The 21,211-nt window shown below is 39.7% G+C and overlaps 1 protein-coding gene across 1 annotated transcript in view; it reads right to left on the bottom strand.

Moving 5' to 3' along the window:
- Nucleotides 1-14,368: 14,368 nt before the first annotated feature.
- LOC143738665 (5-hydroxytryptamine receptor 3A-like) overlaps nucleotides 14,369-21,211 on the bottom strand; it is a 28,609-nt gene continuing 21,766 nt past the window's right edge. The window contains exons 6-8 of the mRNA XM_077230735.1: nucleotides 19,255-19,465; nucleotides 16,083-16,214; nucleotides 14,369-15,631 (exon numbers count right to left, since the gene is read on the bottom strand). Of these exons, the coding sequence (XP_077086850.1) occupies nucleotides 15,390-15,631; nucleotides 16,083-16,214; nucleotides 19,255-19,465 (585 nt within the window). The 3' untranslated portion in view covers nucleotides 14,369-15,389. The remainder of the gene's footprint in view (nucleotides 15,632-16,082; nucleotides 16,215-19,254; nucleotides 19,466-21,211) is intronic.

Genomic DNA, 21,211 nt, shown 5'->3' on the forward strand with positions numbered 1-21,211 from the left:
TCCACCATAGACAGTTGTTGGCTCCATGAGGAAGGGTTCTTGGAAACCATACATCGCAACACCCTCTCCAAATCTTGGTTGGCTCTCTCGGTTTGGCCATTGCTCTGGGGATGAAACCCTGAGGACAGACTAACGGTCGCTCCCAGTAGCCTACAAAACTCTCGCCAAAATTTGGACACAAACTGGGGTCCTCTGTCGGAGACCACGTCTATCGGGAGGCCATGTAAGCGAAAGACGTGATCAACGACTGTCAACGCTGTCTCCTTAGCTGAGGGTAATTTGGGTAAGGGAATAAAGTGTGCCGCCTTCGAGAATCGGTCCACCACAGTTAAAACAACCGTGTTACCCTGGGAGGGTGGGAGGGCGGTGATAAAATCTAGAGCGATATGGGACCAGGGTCTCGAAGGGACAGGCAGCGGTTGGAGTAACCCATCTGGGGGTCGATTGGAAGTCTTACCAGTGGCACAAACCGAGCAAGCCAAAACAAAACTGTGAATGTCACGAGCCATAAGTGGCCACCAGAACCGTTGCTTGACTAAAAAGCTAGTGCGACTAACTCCTGGATGACAAGCCACGTTGGAGCAATGACCCCACTGAATAACGTCAGACCGTAATCCCTCCGGCACAAATAAACGATTCGGTGGGCCACCGGGCGGAGGCATTACCCCTTCTAGGGCCGTTCTGACCCTCGATTCGACCTCCCATACGAGTGTGGAGATGAATAGATTCTCCGGCAAAATGCACTCGGGAGTACACGGGCGTTCGGAGCGATCAAAAATGCGCGACAAAGAATCAGGTTTGATGTTTTTAGAACCCGGGCGGTACGAGAGAGTAAAATCAAAACGTCGGAAAAAAAGTGCCCACCGAGCCTGCCTGGAGTTCAATCTTTTAGCAGTTCTGATGTATTCCAAATTCTTATGATCAGTCCAGACGATAAAAGGTACCCCTGACCCTTCTAACCAGTGACGCCATTCCTCCAACGCTAACTTGACTGCCAACAACTCTCGGTTACCAATGTCATAATTACGTTCTGCAGGGGACAAGCGATGTGACAAAAACGCGCACGGATGCATCCTGTCGTCTGTGAGAGAACGCTGGGATATCACTGCACCTACCCCCACCTCTGACGCATCGACCTCCACCACAAACTGACGTGATGTATCAGGTGCGGTGAGAATGGGAGCCGAAACGAAGCGGCTTTTTAGTTTGGCAAACGCTGCTTCAGCAGCGTCTGACCACCTGTACGTAGTTCTGGGGGAGGTCAAGGCGGTCAGAGGAGCGGCTAGTTGGCTGAAATTGCGAATAAACCGCCGGTAAAAATTGGCAAACCCCAGAAACCTCTGTAGGGCCTTACGAGATTCTGGACTTGGCCAATTCACCACAGCCTCAGGATCCATGCGAACTCCCTCAGTCGACACAATGAATCCTAAAAACGGAACAGACTGTGCATGAAAAGCGCATTTCTCCGCCTTGACAAAAAGCCCATTCTCTAGCAACCTCTGGAGCACTCGTCGGACATGCTGAACGTGTTCCTGGAGAGAAGATGAAAATATCAATATGTCATCCAGGTAAACATATATGAACTGGTCAACCATATCTCTCAGCACGTCGTTGACGAGTGCCTGGAAGACTGCTGGGGAGTTGGACAACCCGAAAGGCATGACCAAGTATTCAAAATGCCCCCTAGGGGTGTTAAAAGCAGTCTTCCATTCATCCCCCTCCCTGATGCGAACCAAATGATAAGCGTTTCTTAAGTCCAATTTCGTGAAGATAGATGCTCCCTGCAACCTCTCGAAGGCTGAAGACATCAACGGCAAAGGATAGGTATTCTTTACCGTGATGCTGTTCAACCCTCGGTAATCAATACAAGGTCGCAGTGATCCATCCTTCTTCCCCACAAAAAAGAACCCCGCCCCCGCTGGAGAAGAGGAAGGGCGGATAAACTTATTTGCTAGAGAATCAGAAATATATTTCTCCATAGCCTCCCTCTCCGGGACAGAGAGCGAATATAACTTGCCTTTAGGCGGAGACTTACCTGACAATAACTCTATGGCACAGTCATAGGGACGATGCGGAGGGAGAGAAGCAGCGCGAGACTTACTGAACACCTCCTTCAGGTCAAGATACTCTGCGGGCACGTTTGATAAATCCACTGCCTCCTCCTGAAACATAGAGACAGGAACAGACGAACAAGCAGACACAAGACAGGACTCAGAACATTTACTACTCCACTCCAACACAGATCTTTGTTGCCAATCAATTCTAGGGTTATGTTTAATGAGCCAGGGGTGTCCTAAGACAACAGGTGCGAGTGGAGAGTCCAGTATGTAGAAGGAAAGTGTCTCGGTGTGGTTGCCTGAAGTGGTAAGTGCGACTGGTCCGGTGATGAGGGAGATGGTGGGAAGGTCTTGGCCGTTGAGTGCATGTACAGATATCCTACTGGTGAGAGGGAAAAGGGGAATCTGAAACTTGCGAGCAAATGAATGGTCCATAAAGTTACCTTCTGCCCCTGAATCCACCAGTGCTTGACAGTCCTGCTTGTGTACTGACCATCTTAGTCTTACCGGGAGGAGCGTAGATGTGGATGAGGTCTTCTTGGCGGAGATCCCACCCGACAGTAGCCTCATACTTACTGCCGGGCTTGGCCTTTTACCGGACAACTATAGGCAAAGTGTCCCGCGGTCCCGCAGTAAAGGCAGAGACCTTGGGATCTCCGCCTTTCCTTCTCCTCCCGGGAAAGCCGAGCTCGCCCCACCTGCATGGGCTCGTGATCGTAGGTAGGGCTGACCGCGCTCCCGCCACTGGACCGCTGACTCTCAGTGCCCTCCGCAACCCGGCTGTGTAGAGTCCGACGCTCGCTTCTGGTCAGTCGTGCGTCTACCCGAAGCGCTAGGTCCACAAGTCCATTCAAAGACGTGGGCAGGTCCAGGGCGTAGATCTCCTTTTGAACGCGGTCAGCCAGCCCATGCAGGAACATGTCCCACTGCGCCTCCTCGTTCCAGTGACACTCAGCCGCCAGGGTCCTGAACTGAATAGAGTAATCAGACACCGATCTCTCTTCCTGTTTGAGTTCCGCGAGCATCCTTGCCGCCTCTCTTCCCGCGACCGCGCGGTCAAACACTCTTTTCATCTCGGCGGCGAGTGTCAGGAACGAGGCGCAGCATGGATCCTGGTTCTCCCACACAGCCGTTCCCCAGAGAGCGGCTTTCCCAGTCAGTAAAGTCAGCACAAATGCCACCTTGGCGGGTTCGTGTGCAAAAGTCCGAGGCTGCAACGAGAAGTGCATGGAACAACGGTTCAAAAAGGCTCTACAATAGTTGGGCTCACCGTCATAGGGTTGCGGGACTGGTAGTCGAGGCTCTGACTGGGAAGCGCCCTCTGATGGTCCGGGGGGAACGGCTGGTGCGGGTGGCGCAGTGGGAGCTCGTAGCTGTTGTACTTGCTGAGTGAGCTCGGACACCTGCGTTACCAGCGCCTGAACGGCGCGCGCCGTATCATTAAGGTTTCTTTCTTGACTGTCCATACGCTGAAGACTGGCCTGGACGAATCCTTCCAGCGACGGAGATTCACCTGCTGCTTCCATCGTTGGTCAGATCGTTCTATCACGACAGAAGATGCGGAAGCAGAATGCAAGTAAAACTCATTTAATTGTGTAACACACACACACAGTCAGAGCACACACAACAGGCTGGTAACGCCTGGACAAGATGGTCAGTGATCCCGAGTGAAGTGCCGTGGTGATGAAGTGAAGAATAAATCCAAACCCGTGAAGAACCGAGGAACCAGACTGGAAACAGGACGAGACGATGACGGGAACAGGATCACACACGGGGAACATCAAACAACGATCTGACAAGGAAAGGAAAGTTCCGTGAGTATTTAAAGGGTGAGATGATGGGTAGCAGCTGGGAAGATGATGCGATCAGCTGATCGCTAATAGATCTGATGAGAGTGGAGCCGCCCACTCACACACACCCACACATCTAACAACAGAAACACGAGACTAAAAGGAGACAATGAAAATATAAACCGTGACAATTTGTTTATACATTGGCCTTTTTTGTCGTTAAGTTAAAATGTTATTTTGAGCAGGAAAATGAAACGTAGCCTAAATATGCCAGTGGTGCTTAAAAACGAAAAGATATTGGACAACAAAAGAAACGCTTTATTCAGTCTACCAAAAGTGACCTCTTTCTTTGGTCCAGGCGAGATGACAAAATCGCTGGACAAAGATGAACTTATCAGGGCATTCTCAGCACTCAAACACAGAAGGGTGGATTTCTAAAAAGGGCTCAGGTGAAATCTACGCCCGCCGCCCGGTGAGCTCAGCTGTCCACGGACGCGGGCCCATCATTGTATTTATGTTCGGTTCGGTGTCAGGCAGACACGTTTTCTTCTTTGCTTTTGTTAATAATTTAAGATGAGGGGATGTTTGAGCTGTTTATTTTATGTCAGCCCAGACAGCTGAAAATATACTGCGCTAATCAAATTAGTTGTCCGTGAGGGCGAGGCTTATTCCAACGTAAAACGCTGTATATTTGTATATAGTTTTAATCAAATAAGGTTGGATGACTTCTATGTTGAGCTGCCTGTTCTTGAAGCTGAAAGTGCACGTAATAAAATAATATATCATTGATGCAAACTAACAGGAATCCTTGCTATTTCTGCTCTATTATGTTTATGTTTTATATGAGTAGGGCCCCATATTAGTTATTGAAACGGGCCCCTCAAATGCAACGGCCGCCACTGCAGTTAAGACCTTTGCTGCGATGAAGGCCCGCCGTGCACGCTTCTGAAACGTGAGTTAAGCTTCATTTGCTCTTTAGTCGTTATTTAAGATGCTGAACCTGCTGATGATATAATGTGCTTGCGGACATTTCATTTGTGTGTGTATACGCACATAAGAAAGTGGTGTAAAGAGATTTGTAACAGTAATTTGAGGAGGTGAAATGTAATTATTTGGAAAATTCCTGTCATAACTGCTTAAAGAAAAATGCCAGCCGGCATTTGCCTCCTGCATAAACTTTAATATTGTTGACATTTTGGGCACACGTGTGCACTATTTGCGTTATATGTAGGCCTATGGCATATTGGTCTTTGTGTGTTGTTGCTGGTTTTGCGTTAGGCCAATATGTATGGCATATTGGTCTTTGTGTGTTGTTGCTGGTTTTGCGTTATGTATATGGCATATTGGTCTTTGTGTGTTGTTGCTGGTATACGTTGCAAATAGAGGGGCGGCACAATTGTTTTTCACCTAGAGCGGCAGAAGTGCATTTGACGGTCCTGGGGGTGAGTTTCCATAAACATCAAAGTTTGTCATTTTGTGTTCATTCTAAGAACACGTACACATTATGTTTAGTCCATGTTTAAACCTTCCCATACCTACCTATTGTTATTAGCTAGCTCAGGAAAGAAAAAAAAGCTGTAAAGCACAGGGGGAAGCTTTACAGGGGGTATGGCTTATCTAAATGAGATGTAAATGAGCCCTATTGTCACTCCTAGCAGCAGAGAGAGGTGAGAACTGCACAATCTTTAGAGGCCCTTATATAACCTTTTAGCTTTTTTGAGTGCCTACCTTCAAATGGCCACAACTTCTCCAAATATTATCAGACTTCCATGTGTTACACATCGTTGGAAAGCTTGGAGACTACACTTTCAGAATCTATGAATAACTCAAAATGCCCCAGAACCGACTTGTGTCTCTAATTTCCGTGATTGGTCTCAAATGTGTAAAGGGAGTAGCGGCAAGGCAAGGTTATTTATAAAGCGCAATGCATATAGTGACAATTCAGAGTGCTTTACAAATAATCAGATGAAAAAACACAGAGAATGTGCAGTAAAAGAACAAAGAGAAAAAAAAGATTAAAGTGGGCCTATTATAATGATAAATAAAATATGCCTAAAGACTTGCCTTACAAGGCGGTAACGTTAGCAGTGAGCTAAAGCACCTCTCTCAGTTTCAGCAACATTCAGTATACATTCAGTGAGCTGAGGCATGGAAGCTCATCCTTGTGCTGAGTTGGATTAATGTGGTCTGTTCTTGTTCTTTACTTATTGGGTGATAACAGTTCAAATTTATTGGATATGGAAAAGACAGGGTGGAGATCATTATCATTTAACACTATGCGTCTTGTGACAGACACTGTGCCCCGTAAAAAGCGGCGTTACATGAGCATATAGAGTGTGGTTTTTTTTCGCCGCCTCCGGACTGATGAAAAATACGTTGTTGTTTCCACAATTCCACGGCGCTTTTTACAGCGTTTCGCTTTTTGCTAGCGTAAAAAATTGGCGTCCTGGCCGTTCAAACGGCGCTTTTTACGCCGCTTTTTTAACAAAACCAGGTAGGAAAGTGGCGCATTGTGAGCCTTTTTAGCGCTCCATAGAACTACGCGTGCAATACGCGTTTAAAATCAGTTTGAACGGGTCAGTGTCATTGGCTGCTGAAGACTTGGGTCTAACCATTTCTGTGAGCTTAGAGGGGTTTACCTTTCGTAGACTAGGCTACCACCAGTTTATGTGCTAGAGATCAGCTTATTCAGCCTACTCGGTTATTTTTTGTATAACCTATAGAAATAATATATTTAAATAGCCGTTTTATGAAAATTTAGATAAAAATAAAATTGCCTTGGTTTTTCTCCACTCATGCCTTTGTGTAAATAAACACATTAGGGGACATTCTAGCTTTAACATTAAAGCATTAACTTTTGTGTGTGGAAGTCAGTTACAGTGGAGGTAACCAATCAATGCAGGTTTAAGATACAGACCACTGTAATCAATATCTGTCTTTGGAAAACAACGTGAGCTTTTGCTGTGCTTACATTTACAGCTATCGCAAGCATGTGGGGCTATTTGAAAACTTTTTGTTCTGAAATTAAACACTCATCGGTTTTTGGTTTATTACATTGTAATTAGATATCAGACATTTCTTGTCAGGCGCCCCATTCAAAATTGCTTGATTATTCAAAAGTTGATCATTTCTTTTCAGAAGGAGTCAGAGTGTGACTGGTATACACAATTAGTCGTTCCTTCCCATCCTGCAACTGAGCAAGCACTGAACCTACACAATCATGAGAAGCAACAGTGCATAGTAGAAAAGGCTGTGTGAATATAGGGTGAGCTACAATGGGAGGATTAGTGAGGACATGTTTCAGTGATCTAAAAGCATCCTCACATTCACTCGACCACTTAAAGACAGCACCTTTTTGGGTTAGAGCATGAAGGGGTGTAGCTATTATAGCAAAAATCCTACCAAACCTCTTATAATAGGAGCACAGACCAACAAAGGCTCTCACCTCTGTGACAGTCCTGGGGGTAGGCCATGACCAGACCTTGTCCGGGTTCTTTTCATCTGGCTGGAGACCCTTTCTAGACACAACATGATCCAAGTAAGACACTTCACAGCAAGCCAAATGACATTTACTACCCTTCAATTTTAGACCTGCCGAACGAAATCGACTGAAAACCTCCTCAAGACTGTTAAGATGTTCACTGAAAGAACACAGCATCAAGGTAAACAAGTCAAGCCCTCTGCTTGATGGACTGCGCATCCCCAATACGGATGGTATGCTTGACCAAATCTGTACGACCATAGTTATAACCATTTGCACTGAAGATATCTTCATATTTGAAAATCATAGTCTCTAGCTGAGTCTTTTGTTCTCTCAATTTGAGTCTGTATTTGAGCTACTGTGAGTACCAACATTGTGTATTCTTCACCTGGTTGAGAGAATAAAGAATGGAAATCACCTAGCCTCGTGCCACAGGGGACATGAAAATCCTCACTTGTCGGATTCATAGCTCGAACACAAGTCACGCCTGCTCTTACAGAGGTTACTGAATTTCGGGGTCTAAAATTACAACATAATTACATGTGAACTCTTTTTTTTTCCCAATATTGGGCTGAATTTTTGCCAAAATATTCATCTGTGACCTGGCTGGGATCAAAATGGGCTCTAAAGTCACAGCACTACTCCTAAGAGGGACTATATGCTGTGAACACAAGAAAGGTACAGTCCAGTTCAACAATTTTAAATGATTCTCCCTGTGGTCAATTTCAGTGTGATGTTTGCTAAGAAAATCCCAACCAAGGATAACAGGCTGTGTAGCATTTCTAACCACCTGGACATTATGGGAGAACACTTCCTCACCCAGCCTAATAGTAATAGGCAACATACCAAGAGTATCAAAATAGTCACCCGTCACTGATTTTGCCAGCAGGATTTCTGAATAGGCTTTTTCATTAGAGAGGGTATGGACATTCTCAGTGTTTCACTGATCAAAGATATGTCTGAGCCTGTGTCTACAAATGCGTGCACAGCGATGTTCTCAATGATAGCAAAAACATAAGGTGTGGGAGTGACAGAAGTTACCAGTTCAGTTTGTTTGGGCCCACTCATAGACTCAGCAGATACTTGGCCCATAGTACCTGCTACCAGACGTTTCCCTGCTGATCAACATCCTCATCATCGAAACTGACATGATGATCACCAGACGAGGGTAGATGGTCACTAGAAGATTGTTGACCATATCTCTCACCAGAAAACTTGTTGGAGAGCAATTCTGTCACATGACGATCCTGATGATGAGAGGCATGATGTAAGCAATCATCGGATGTCGGGCTGAAATAATCACGAAGATGTAGAGTCGGGCCGATGAGAAGTAGGGCTGGTATGTTGAGCACCATAATGTGGAGGCGTTGTGGCGTTCTCGATGATGTGGCAATGGGCTGACGTTACAATCACGGTGATGGGTAGACGGGCTGATGTGGCGTTCTCAATAATGTGGAGATGGACTGACGTGACGATCTCTATAGCCTCGATGTCTGTCACCGTCTTTGTGGATGGGGGAGTAAGGCTCATCTTGACGATATATAGATGATGCAGGTGACGAGGGGTATCTCCTTGGGGATGAGAGCGGAGAGTAACAATGTTTATCTCTACCACGTTCAGGTGAGTAGCCTCTCTGTCTGGAGGAAGCATGTTGAAAACTGGACTCATGCTGTCTTTTTAATTGATCGACTTCCATCCAGAATCCTTAGTGTGAAATATTTAAATACTATAGTGTGAAATAAATGTATTTTAAAAACATTTTTTATAGGCTTTTTTCACTAGGTTATACAATCATTCCCCACGCTGAATTATTACAATATTGTTAACGGAGTGTTTGTTAATCTAAAAAATGAGTCTTATACTGGAACACTAAAGCAAAATATTGAATTAAGTGACTTAAACCAAATGTTTTGTGATGAATCAGTGAAATGATCAGTGATTTGTGATGCCTAAAACCTTTGCACATTACTTCACGTATACCTCTAAAATGCTCAGTGTGGACTATTAGACACTAATGTATTATAAACATTAACATTATGAATTTCTTACTTTGAAACAATGTGTGTTGTGAAAAGCACTATACAAATAAGAGTCTATTTCCTGAATTAAAGACACATCTGTATTGTATGCAGTCACTAAGAGAATGATAAAAATTAAAAATATGCAGCAACAAATAAAGTTACCTGGCCCATGAATAGTTTTTATTTAGGTATTAACTTCTGCTACCTAAATCAGTCAATTCAATTCAACATGTGCAATTCAGTTCATTATGCAAATTTATACTGATAATATGCATTTGAGAATCTTTTGAGATAAAAAAAAAAGTTAAACACACTGAACACACTAGAAGTGCTCTGCCAGAGGAAGGTTAAGCCTAAAACTTGTATTTAATTAAATATTCCATTGAAATATACACATTTGTTTTTTAAATGTTCTTTCATACACAAGAGCTGAAGCCAGTTTTAATTATGCATGATTGTTAGAGGAGGCTGACCGCATAATGGCTTCTCTCATTACTAAACTGACTAATCAGAAAGGTTATTAAAATTAAAACATCATTTGTGGCCGGACAAAGCTAAATGAAGTTTTCCTCCTATTGCATATATAACCAATCGTCATCAAACATGATCAAAGATGAAAGCTTTCAGAATCACATTTGTGCGTCTGCTAGTTTTTAAGACAACAAGTGAAGACACAAAGAGATACTGTGAAACTTATTTAAGTTTTTTATCTGAAACAAATCTTTATTTTTTTTTATGGACTACTGGTTTAATAGAGGCATCGTTTTGCTTTTGGATCTGTTTAGAAGGGACGTCAGTTTACTGGAATACAAATAATTTTTACAATTTTCCACAACAAGCAAATATAACTCTGCAGCAACTGCCTATCTCTGTATGCTCTACTACTTACTAAATATTTGCATATACTGTACATGCATATTTTGCTATAAACTTAATACAGGCCTATTGTTTATATATGTGTGACAAAAATGGGTCAAACTGAATCAACTTATTCCAACAAATCATATCTAGACTTAAATAACTGAGGTCAACAAAATAAACGTAAATCTTCAACTTTACAAAAAACTAAGAACTGAACAGAACTGACCCCTATCTGAGACAACAGACAGATATTTAAGCAGTGGGCCCACTTAAATTAGACATTTTATACTTACAATTCAGCTAATCAAAGTAAATAAAACAACAAACAAAACAGAATAATACAAAACAATGTTGATAATATAGATAAAAACTAATCAAAATCAAGTTATGTTCCCTTCACCCCCCTATTTCCTAGTTAGTGTCGGTGGGTAGAACTGATTTTATATAAAATATGTTGATAATATGAATTGACTAATTTTAGAAAACAACATTGTCAAAATTGACTGTTTTTGCTCTATTTTGCCACGAAAAAATGTGTTCCAAATAATGCAGAAAAGTCATTTTTTAATGATACACCATTTTTTAAACGAAACAGGTGAGTCAATGATTCAATGACTTATTCATAAAGTCAGGGGACACTTGCTTTTTCATGAATGAATCAGCCCGTTTGAATTAATTGGTTGAATGAATGATTCTATGATTCACTTATTACAACTTACCACCACCTACTGGTGGTTTTAGTTTCATATATAATAATATAATTTCATTTTTATATCATATTTCTATATTCAAAATGTTTTATTTCAAACATTAATCTCATTAAATTTTTTAGGCAATTATAATTGCAGTATAATGGATTTTGATAAATGTTAAGATGGATTTTGAAACTGATGTCATTTAATTGGTATAACAGCCATAAAGTGTTAAATAGTGTAATTAATTAAGAGATGATCAACAATAACTTTACTTTTTATACAAAATTAGAAGAGGGGTGCCCTTTTTCACTTGAGCGCCTGCCCCTCAAAATGGCGGTCACTATCAGATGTGGAAAGTAACTAATTAAATACTTTCGTTACAGTACTTTTTTTTTCTTCTTTCTTGAGTATAATTAAATTGTCTTACTTTTACTTGAGTTTAATAAAAATAAAGTATTCAACTTTGCAACATTTAATTTTCACCAAAAGTACAAAGTAACTAAAGGTGCAGACAGATCAACTGGGCGAGCTGGAATGTTTCAAATTACCGCGGAGGAACCCTGCGCTTCAGCCAATCACAGACGCTTCAGCCAATAACAGACAGATCTGAAGCGCTTCAGATCTTAACAGACAGATCCGAAGCGCTTCAACCAATAATAGACAGATCTGAAGCGCTTCAGCCAATAACAGACAGATCTGAAGCGCTTCAGCCAATAACAGACAGATCTGAAGCGCTTCAGTCAATAACAGACAGATCTGAAGCGCTTCAGATCTTAACAGACAGATCCGAAGCGCTTCAACCAATAATAGACAGATCTGAAGCGCTTCAGCCAATAACAGACAGATCTGAAGCGCTTCAGCCAATAACAGACAGATCTGAGGCGCTTCAGCCAATAACAGACAGATCTGAAGCGCTTCAGCCAATAACAGACAGATCTGAAGCGCTTCAGCCAATAACAGACAGATCTGAAGCGCTTCAGCCAATAACAGACAGATCTGAAGCGCTTCAGCCAATAACAGACAGATCTGAAGCGCTTTAGCCAATAACAGACAGATCTGAAGCGCTTCAGCCAATAACAGACAGATCTGAGGCGCTTCAGCCAATAACAGACAGATCTGAAGCGCTTCAGCCAATCACAGACAGATCTGAAGCGCTTCAGCCAATAACAGACAGATCTGAAGCGCTTCAGCCAATAACAGACAGATCTGAGGCGCTTCAGCCAATAACAGACAGATCTGAAGCGCTTCAGCCAATAACAGACAGATCTGAAGCGCTTCAGCCAATAACAGACAGATCTGAAGCGCTTCAGCCAATAACAGACAGATCTGAAGCGCTTCAGCCAATCACAGACAGATCTGAAGCGCTTTAGCCAATAACAGACAGATCTGAAGCGCTTCAGCCAATAACAGACAGATCTGAAGCGCTTCAGCCAATCACAGACAGATCTGAAGCGCTTCAGCCAATAACAGACAGATCTGAGGCGCTTCAGCCAATAACAGACAGATCTGAAGCGCTTCAGCCAATCACAGACAGATCTGAAGCGCTTCAGCCAATCACAGACAGATCTGAAGCGCTTCAGCCAATAACAGACAGGTCTGAAGCGCTTCAGCCAATAACAGACAGGTCTGAAGCTGTGGATGGGGGCGTTCAAACCTCGCTCTGACAATCAATAACATTGAAACAGTATCGCTGATGTTTCAATATTTTAGTGAATGAAATTGTGAGCTTTGCAATGTAAGAAAGAACAATGTAAGTGTTTAAAATGCCATGCACACAGTTCAATTTAATGGTAATGCTTGACCTGTTTAACAATGGACTTAAACTTAATGTACGAAGCTGAAATAAACAATTAAAACAATGGAATAAGAGTGCATTTTGTATCTGTCAATCAGCTGCATGTAAAAGTGTAATTCATTGCTATAGCCACATTGGACTCCCGGCACATTTTGGGTAGAATGAAAAAAAAAAACATTTTATTTAACCCTCTACTGCACGGTGTTGCCATATAGCAACATACACTTTCTTTGGAAATTGAAAATAGAAATTTTCTTGAAATTTGAAAATAAATATGAGCTCTGATTAATCTTAAATTCATGGTAGAACCTGGTGGTAACCAATGATATGCTTTGATGACATCACGGCACTACACAACTTCATTCTTTTCACACACTTTTGATGACTCCAGCTGCTGAAAAAGTGCTTGTGTATATGTGAAGATTTTCCTCATTTTTTTCATATTTCTTCGGAATAAAAAAATACATCAAGCATCTGGGGTGAGTTCTAATCTTATTTCAATCATTGTCACATTGTTTTGATACTTATATTACCTTTTTATTTAATAAAATAGGTATGTTGCCATATGGCAACATTGTGCGGTAATGGAACAATATTTTGCCCATTCTAATGCAGAGTAGCTTTGTATGAATGACAATGTATGGATGCACTGATATAGTTGGATGGTTGTATTCTACTCATATATTTATATATATTTTTATATATTTATAAAGTAAAGTAAAAGTAAAGTAAAGTATAAAAGTAAAATATATATCCGTCTTGACCGCTTTGATCACTGGCCAGAGATGGGTGCACCAAAAGGAAGGTGCAAGAATCCTGGCTGCAAGGGCATCGTCAGAGGGGTTTGCTCTAAGTGCAAGGTGCACCTCTGCTTAAAAGGTGGGGTATGTGATTTGCAAAACGGCCGGCAGATTTTGAAAATACATAACTCAAAAGGTCCTACCTTCTTTCCTCCAACGCTGGCCCTGACTCCACCCACTCGAAGAGGGGCATGGGGGAGGGGGGTATGGTACGACCGTTTGATTGACGCACTTACTGTCCAATGATTCTAGGTGGTCTTGGAAATGATTGGCTGTTTTTCGAGTTTTTTCGAGTTTTTCGAGTCCTGCCCGTTCCACAGATGATTAAATTTTTTAATTTTCATGTCAGTGCTTCTAACTCAGTGGCTGTAAGTGGGTTAGGAATAGGATTTCAAGTGATTTTGAAAAAATGGTCAAAAAAGAAAATCACATACCCCACCTTTAACAGAGAGAACAACTGCTTTAAGGCGTTTCACATCGAGTAGTTTCACTTGAACAGTTCTTATGAGTTTGCGTCAGATGTTTTGTAAATGTTGTTGAAATAATACTTTGAAAATTAGTTTCATATTTTGTACACAAAGCTCTTGAAAACATTTTAAATAATAAAAACAATTTCATTTCTAAAAGACAGGTCTGTAATCATCTATGAATTTCATGTCATTTTGGGAGAAAACGCATCAGGCTGTTCCATTGTCGCACAATGTTGCCATATGGCAACGCACCCAAAAGTACCCCCCCCCAAAAAAAAGAAATAATAAAAAAAAGAAATGTTAATTTGAGTCTATTTTATATATAAAAAAACACTGTAAATTTTTTTTCCATGATTGCATAATAATGCGTGCAGTAGAGGGTTAAAATGTTACCACAATTGTTTTTTTACTGGCACTTCTCTATTCCTACTATTTTAATCCCTCATTTCTTTGATTAGACATTTCACTTACCCTTCCTTGCTTTTTTTTTTTTTGCCCTCCTTAAAAAAGCATTCAAACAATCTTGCGTGTACTTTCTTTTCAACATTAGTAATAAAACAATCGCTCTTGGCAAAAGGGATAGGTGATGAGATTAATATAACATTTTGCTCCAAAATCTCGATATACATGTCAGTCGTGTTTGAAATAACTTGTTTCTTAACACAGAGTGCGACAGAAAATATTTTATAAAACTCTATACTATTCTATACGATAATACTGATTATCGTTGCATTATAGATATACATAATTCTTATGAAAATAATACCTGAGATGGCTTGAAGAACACAGATATATCATCGCAATCGTGTGTTTATTGTCTTTGTTTCATTAGTCAAAACATCTCTATCTGCATGTTATTCAGCTGTTATGATATCCAATGTCCATATAAGGGATTTCCTGGAACGTCATAAGTTTGATACTTCTATGAGTATCACCTGTGGACTTTCTGCATGAGGGCGTCCTCTGGCTTCCAGTATAAATGAAACCGAAATTACATGAGAGTGCCATATTGCTAGCATCGCCTCATTTTTGGTAAAAATAGAAAAATAATACTAAAGTACTTTGTACCATAATAACTTGAATAGTTGTTGTTTTTCCACATTATTTTTCAGAACTTCAATTTGTACTCAAGTAAATTATTTCTTAAGTAGCCATTTACTTAAGTATATATGTTTTTAGTACTCTTTCCACCACAATATGCATTGGTTCTTCGCCTAAGTATTATGATTGTGTTTTTTCTGTCTTTTTAGTGTAGTTTTTTGTAAACCTCTGTCAGTATTTCATGTAAGTCTGCCAGTGAGTGTGTCTTCGGTCTGCATCTTTGTGTTTTGCCCATGTATCCTTGTGTTAAACTCTATAAACTGTATATAAACCCTGAATAAAAGTTAATGTTGTGTGCTATATCATGTATATAAGACATCACAATTGAAACCAAAGCTTCCAAAGCACAGACATAAACACAATAATAGTTATTATGTAAAGAACCAAGAAGGCCACATCTATGATTCTTGCTGCTCTGGTCCAGGACAGCTTCTTTCGTTGGTTTGGTGGAGTTGCAGCCCAACACTCAGTGAGGATCTGCTTCAGACGGTTTAGGGTAGAAGACGCTTCATTCTGATCTCTTACTGAGTCTGGAGGGCTCTTCAAGTCTCTTTCACCGTCTGTGAGAGGAAAAAAATCAAAGCACGGGTCCGGATTAATTCTGCTTTGTCTGCATAATCATAAATTTTTTTTGATGGGGAATCTTTGCTGATACTCCATTATAGAAAAATAAATGAATTTCACATGTGGTTTTGGGGTGGCTTGTTTAATATGTGATTGCATGGTTTTATGTTTGCTAATTTCAGACTTAAAATGCTATTTTCATCCATCCATCCATTATCCAAACTGTTTGTACTTTTAGGGGCACGAGGACGCTGGAACATGTTCATTTTTTTTCATGGAGTCTAATTTACTCAAAGATTAATTTTATTTTCATTTCTTTGCAAAAGTACCAAGTGACAAAGCAAACAAACCTTAAACTTAATTTCACAACTAAACCTTAATTTGTGAGGTAAAAGTATAAAATACATGAAAATGTTCCTCATAATCAGATGCTGTGTCGACTCTTACCATCTCGGCCACTAACAGTAGATGTTGTTTCCACTGATCTCTTCTCAGCTCCTCTAGCCATCAGACTATTCACAAGGAAGGTCTCCAGCAAGCCGATGCCAATTAGACAGAAAACCGCACAGCAGAAAGTCGCTGTGAAAAACAGGAAACTATGACCATTCTTGTAGGTTATGTGTGTCTGTAATGCTGTAGATGAAAATCTTTTGTGCACTAAATATTTTTTAAATCCTGCATAATATTTGATTACCACAACACTGCTGGATCTCATGCTAGGGGTGGGCGGATCGATCTAAATATCGATAGTATCAATGCCAACACTGGTATTGGTATCAGATCGATACAGTTGTAATTGAATCGATATTTTAATTTAAATATCTCTCCTCTACGTTCACTATACTTTGCTCGTGTCTTCTACCTCTACAATCCTGAGCAAACGCTGCTTTCACATCCATTTGCTCCTCCTCCCCCTCCTGCTGCTCTTCTGTGATTCGTTGTTGTGTCGTCACGTGACTCACCGACACAACGCGCCGAAGAGCAGCGAAGGCTGATAATAGCACATTAAATGAGAGATCAGGATGGCCGAGAGGAACAGAAGGGGGGCTCAGGGAATGTAATTGCACAGGGATATTTGTTCTTTGTTTGTTCTTCAGTAATAATTGTGTGCACTTTATTTCACTTTATTTAATTTGCTTTTAAAACCAGAAAAAAGGGAGAGATTTTTGTTATTCTTTATTTATATTTCTTTTTTAAAAAAGGCTGTAAAGCATTCATTCTACAGTGTCTAATAACTAATAATTGTGTGCACTTAAATACATTAATAAAAAAAAAATATTGCCTAAAGAATTGATCATTCACTCATTTCATAAATAATGACATACTGCTCTCCCCTACACAACATTATTTTTTTTAAGTAAAAAGTATCGTATTAGTATCGGTATTGGCAATACTGACCCTATATGTATTTGGTATCGGATCGATACCAAATTTTGCAGTATCGCCTACCACTACCTCATGCTGTAGAATCACATAGATACTATTATGATTAACATAAAATGATTAATCCTTTTTTTATTTTTTTATTTTAATTGTAACATTAGACTGAATGATTAGTGATTATGACCAGTTCATGATGATTATGTGATCATCACTAACTAGCCAATATCATCTACTCTCGTTTGGTCTAGGCTTTCTTTATAGTAACTAATGTTCTTTATTAACAATTTAAAAAAGTCAAGGGTCAAGAGCATAACTAAAGCAAACATTGATCTCCATCATGGTGACTTCAAACAAAACTTTTATTTTCAATAAAATAAAAATGACTGAAATAAAGGAAATCTGGGCTGTGTTTTACAAAAGCATTGTAAGCCTAAGTTGATAGTAGAGACCATTCTTGGCAATTGTTTTTATGATCAACTTAGGCTTATGATGCTTTTGAAAAACGCAGCCATGATTAGTAAGTGAAGCTGGTAATGCTGTTTGTGGAGTTGTTTAATCCTCCTCTCCTAAGATCTTGAAACTTAAGAGATTTAATGTCTTTTATCTTCAGTCGATTTAATCTAATGCCCAGTACACATTATACGATTTTGGCCTTTCCCAGACGAAGGATGGCCAATCGTGGCGATTTCTGTGGTTGTGGCTTTTAAACTGCGGTACTACATTGTACAGTGAGAGAGGTTCAAAGACGGCCGTTGTCACGGTCTTGCGACCAAAGATAGCCTGCAATTATTTTCTGAGATTTAGCTTGATCATCTCACAGTGTGTTTGCTGTTAAGACCTACGTCTACTGATTAGCCAATAAAAATGCAACATGAACGGCGAATTGATCAACACAACATGACGCTAAAACTTAAAACTACTGACCTCAAGCTCCACTTGCAAGATTGCATGCCAAGTTCACCTCTTTTCCCTAGCCATGACCACGTCCATATTCTACTCTTTCGCTACTCTCTTTTTTTCAGCGCACATAAAAACCACAGTTGCCCAAGTGCGATTCATCTTGCTCTATTTGTTTACCAGAAGCGTATGCTGATGACGTTTTATTCTTCTATTCTTCGTTTTATTCTTCTATAGTTTCTGTGTGTGAATGAATGAACGGCAGAGATGCGCTGTTTACCACAACTCGCAAAAAGACAGTTTAAATTTGAATCGCGTTTCTGTGTGTGAATGAATGAACCGCTTTTAGCAAACTATATTGCTGTACTGAGATGAGTAAAAATCGACTGAAATATGTTGAAATAAAATGTATTTGTATAAGCAACGTATTAAACGGCAAATTAACATTTATATTTCTTATTAAAATGAAATACCTACGTAAACTTTTTAATAAAAAAATATATTTACAAGGTAGATGTAAACAAACTATTAAAAGGTAAATATAAGCCTTTCTTTAAATAATTTTTATTGAGTTTTATTAGTGACAAATTTGGGGAGAGCAAACATATTCCAAAACTGAAAATACAGTATGAGAATTAACTGCACAAGGAACATGGAAAGAAACATTACTAGACATGGAAAAATATATAAAAAAATGAGATGCTTCCAACTGTGAACCAATTTGGTATAATATATATGTGTATATATAGGCTCAGTGACACACCTGAATGAATGGCTCATTAAATATGCGGGCCCCATTGTCTCCTCAGGTGTAAACTACTAAATAAGCATGATGGTGTTGAAATCGTTGACGCCCCTTGCACATATTGCCTTTCCAAACAAAAAGTGTCTTAAAAAATTTAAATCAATGTATTGTTTTATGTAATAATTAGGCAGGATGATTTTCACATCATTTTGCAGAAAAAACTCTAGGCAACGACATCCATTAGTCAAAAGTCTTGTGGACACATATTTAGTATGTGTTTTGTGGCCTTATTTCAGAAACTTTATTTTTTATTTTTTTCAATAACCATGCATAAACAATATTCCCTCAAAAATACAAACATGTACACACATGTTGCTCACATATTATGGTAGCCCTGTTTGTGCTAAATAGTTTAATTACACCTTTACCATTAATATGTTTATAAGCAACTGAAAAAAGCACAAATGTCAGGGCATGTCAGAACATCTCAAGGACCCCAAAAACACCTTAGACCCCTGAGGGTTAAATCTTACATTCTTTAAAAATTAACATAAATGAAGTAATATTAAATAATCAGGTCTATGTTAGACTTACCAATCAGAGGGATGTTTTCAGCCGTAGAGGGAAGTGTGCTATAAAGAATCAGCAACATCACAGAAATAGACAGGAGCAAAGTCACTTTAAAGCTCACTTTGTCTGCTCCACTTGTGTCAATGAAGGAGGAGATCACATCCAGCACAAGGAAGAAAAATACAGGTATTATAATGTTTATGACATACAGTAGAGGTCTCCTTTTTATGGTGATCTGCCATGAAAAGAGAGAGAGAGAGAGAGAGAGAGAGAGAGAGAGAGAGAGAGAGAGAGAGAGAGAGAGAGAGAGAGAGAGAGAGAGAGAGAGAGAGAGAGAGAGAGAGAGACATTAGCATCATGATAGACTTTAACATAGACACCACTAAGAGACATAAATTTACATTTATGCATTTGGAAGAAGCATTTATCCAAAGCGACTTAGATTGCACTTATTATAGGGACAATTCCCCTGGAGCAACATGGAGTAAACTCAGTTTAAACCAGTTCAGTGGTTTACTACACCACCATTCCCCATAAATAAAGGGGTGGGTGGTACACCAGTTTAAAATAACAAACAGTATATGGTCTCTTATTACCAATACTGATTGAATTAGAGAGCTATCTTCATAAATGTTACAAGTAAGAATTGAAATGTTTGGTTAGAACTAAATTTTTCATTTTATGGTAACCTTTAACAATAAGATCTCATTTGTGAACATTAATTATTGTATTAACATGAACTAACAACGAGCAATTCAATTATTATAGTTTTTATGAATCTTTGTTCATATTAGTTAATAAAATATCTGTTCATTGTTTGTTCATGTTAGATCACATTGCATTAAGTAATGTTAACAACATTAATTCAACAAACCTTTATTGTAAAGTGCTATCATTTTATGTTTTATTTTACATTGTCAAACTCAACATGTGAATCTCTTGTTAATCTGTGGGTGGTACTAAAGGAGAATACTTGTTAACACTTTATTTCGATAGTCCACTTTAGACATTCTACTAACTAACTTTGGAGCTACATGTCAACTAACTGTCATTAGTGTATTAGTAGACTGTCAGCTTAATATCTGCTAACACTTTATTTTGTTGGAGACCGAACATACATTCTACTGACTATAAGTAACTTGGCAACTACAAGTCAACTTGTTCTCCTAACCCGAACCCTAACACCTTACCATAACCTAACAGTCTACTGACAGTCTACAACAGTCTACTAATACTCTAATGACAGTTAGTTGACATGTAGTTGAAAAGTTACTTATAGTTAATAGAATGTCTAAAGTGACTATCGAAATAAAGTGTAACCAAATGCTTGGTTTCCACACTGTGGAGGATAATTTTGCAGAGGTCATAGTGTCATCCCTCATCACAACGAGAGAGATTATTGTACACAGTGAGAATTGTAAACTTAAATGCAGCATATGGTTTGCCATATTTGTCTTGTTTTTAAAGCACATGTTAATGGATTAACAAAAGCAACATTCCTTTTCTAGCAGTGCTTCATTACTGAATGAATCCGCATGTTTTGAACAAATCGTCAATGAATCAGTAACCCATTTATAAAGACAGAGGTTGTATTTGAAATCTATTCCCTACATTACTCTACTAATATAGTCCACTTGAAGGAGTGAACTAAAACAAATGGGTGAATTTGGACACGGAGTGCACTAGAAGGGCTGCCGCGTCTGCATAGTTTGTGTTTGCTGTTTGATAATCATTTGAAACTGGCAATTCCAGTAGTGATGCTGTAGAGGATTTATCTTGAACTCTGTCATGGAAACTATCATGTGTAAACCTTAATTTAACAATTTAATAATCAATTAAAAACGAATTCATAGCTGTATGATATTACATTGTAGCCTGTACAGCTGTGGGCGCCATCTTCTGGTCAGACGCGGGAATTAATTATACCCGTGACTCTCATAGTGCATTATGGGTATTCTCTAGACATTGAGTGTACGACTGC

Source organism: Siphateles boraxobius, unplaced genomic scaffold (assembly GCF_051911475.1).
Source record: "Siphateles boraxobius isolate OS27281-9 unplaced genomic scaffold, OSU_SipBor_1 15, whole genome shotgun sequence".
NCBI lineage: Eukaryota > Metazoa > Chordata > Actinopteri > Cypriniformes > Leuciscidae > Siphateles > Siphateles boraxobius.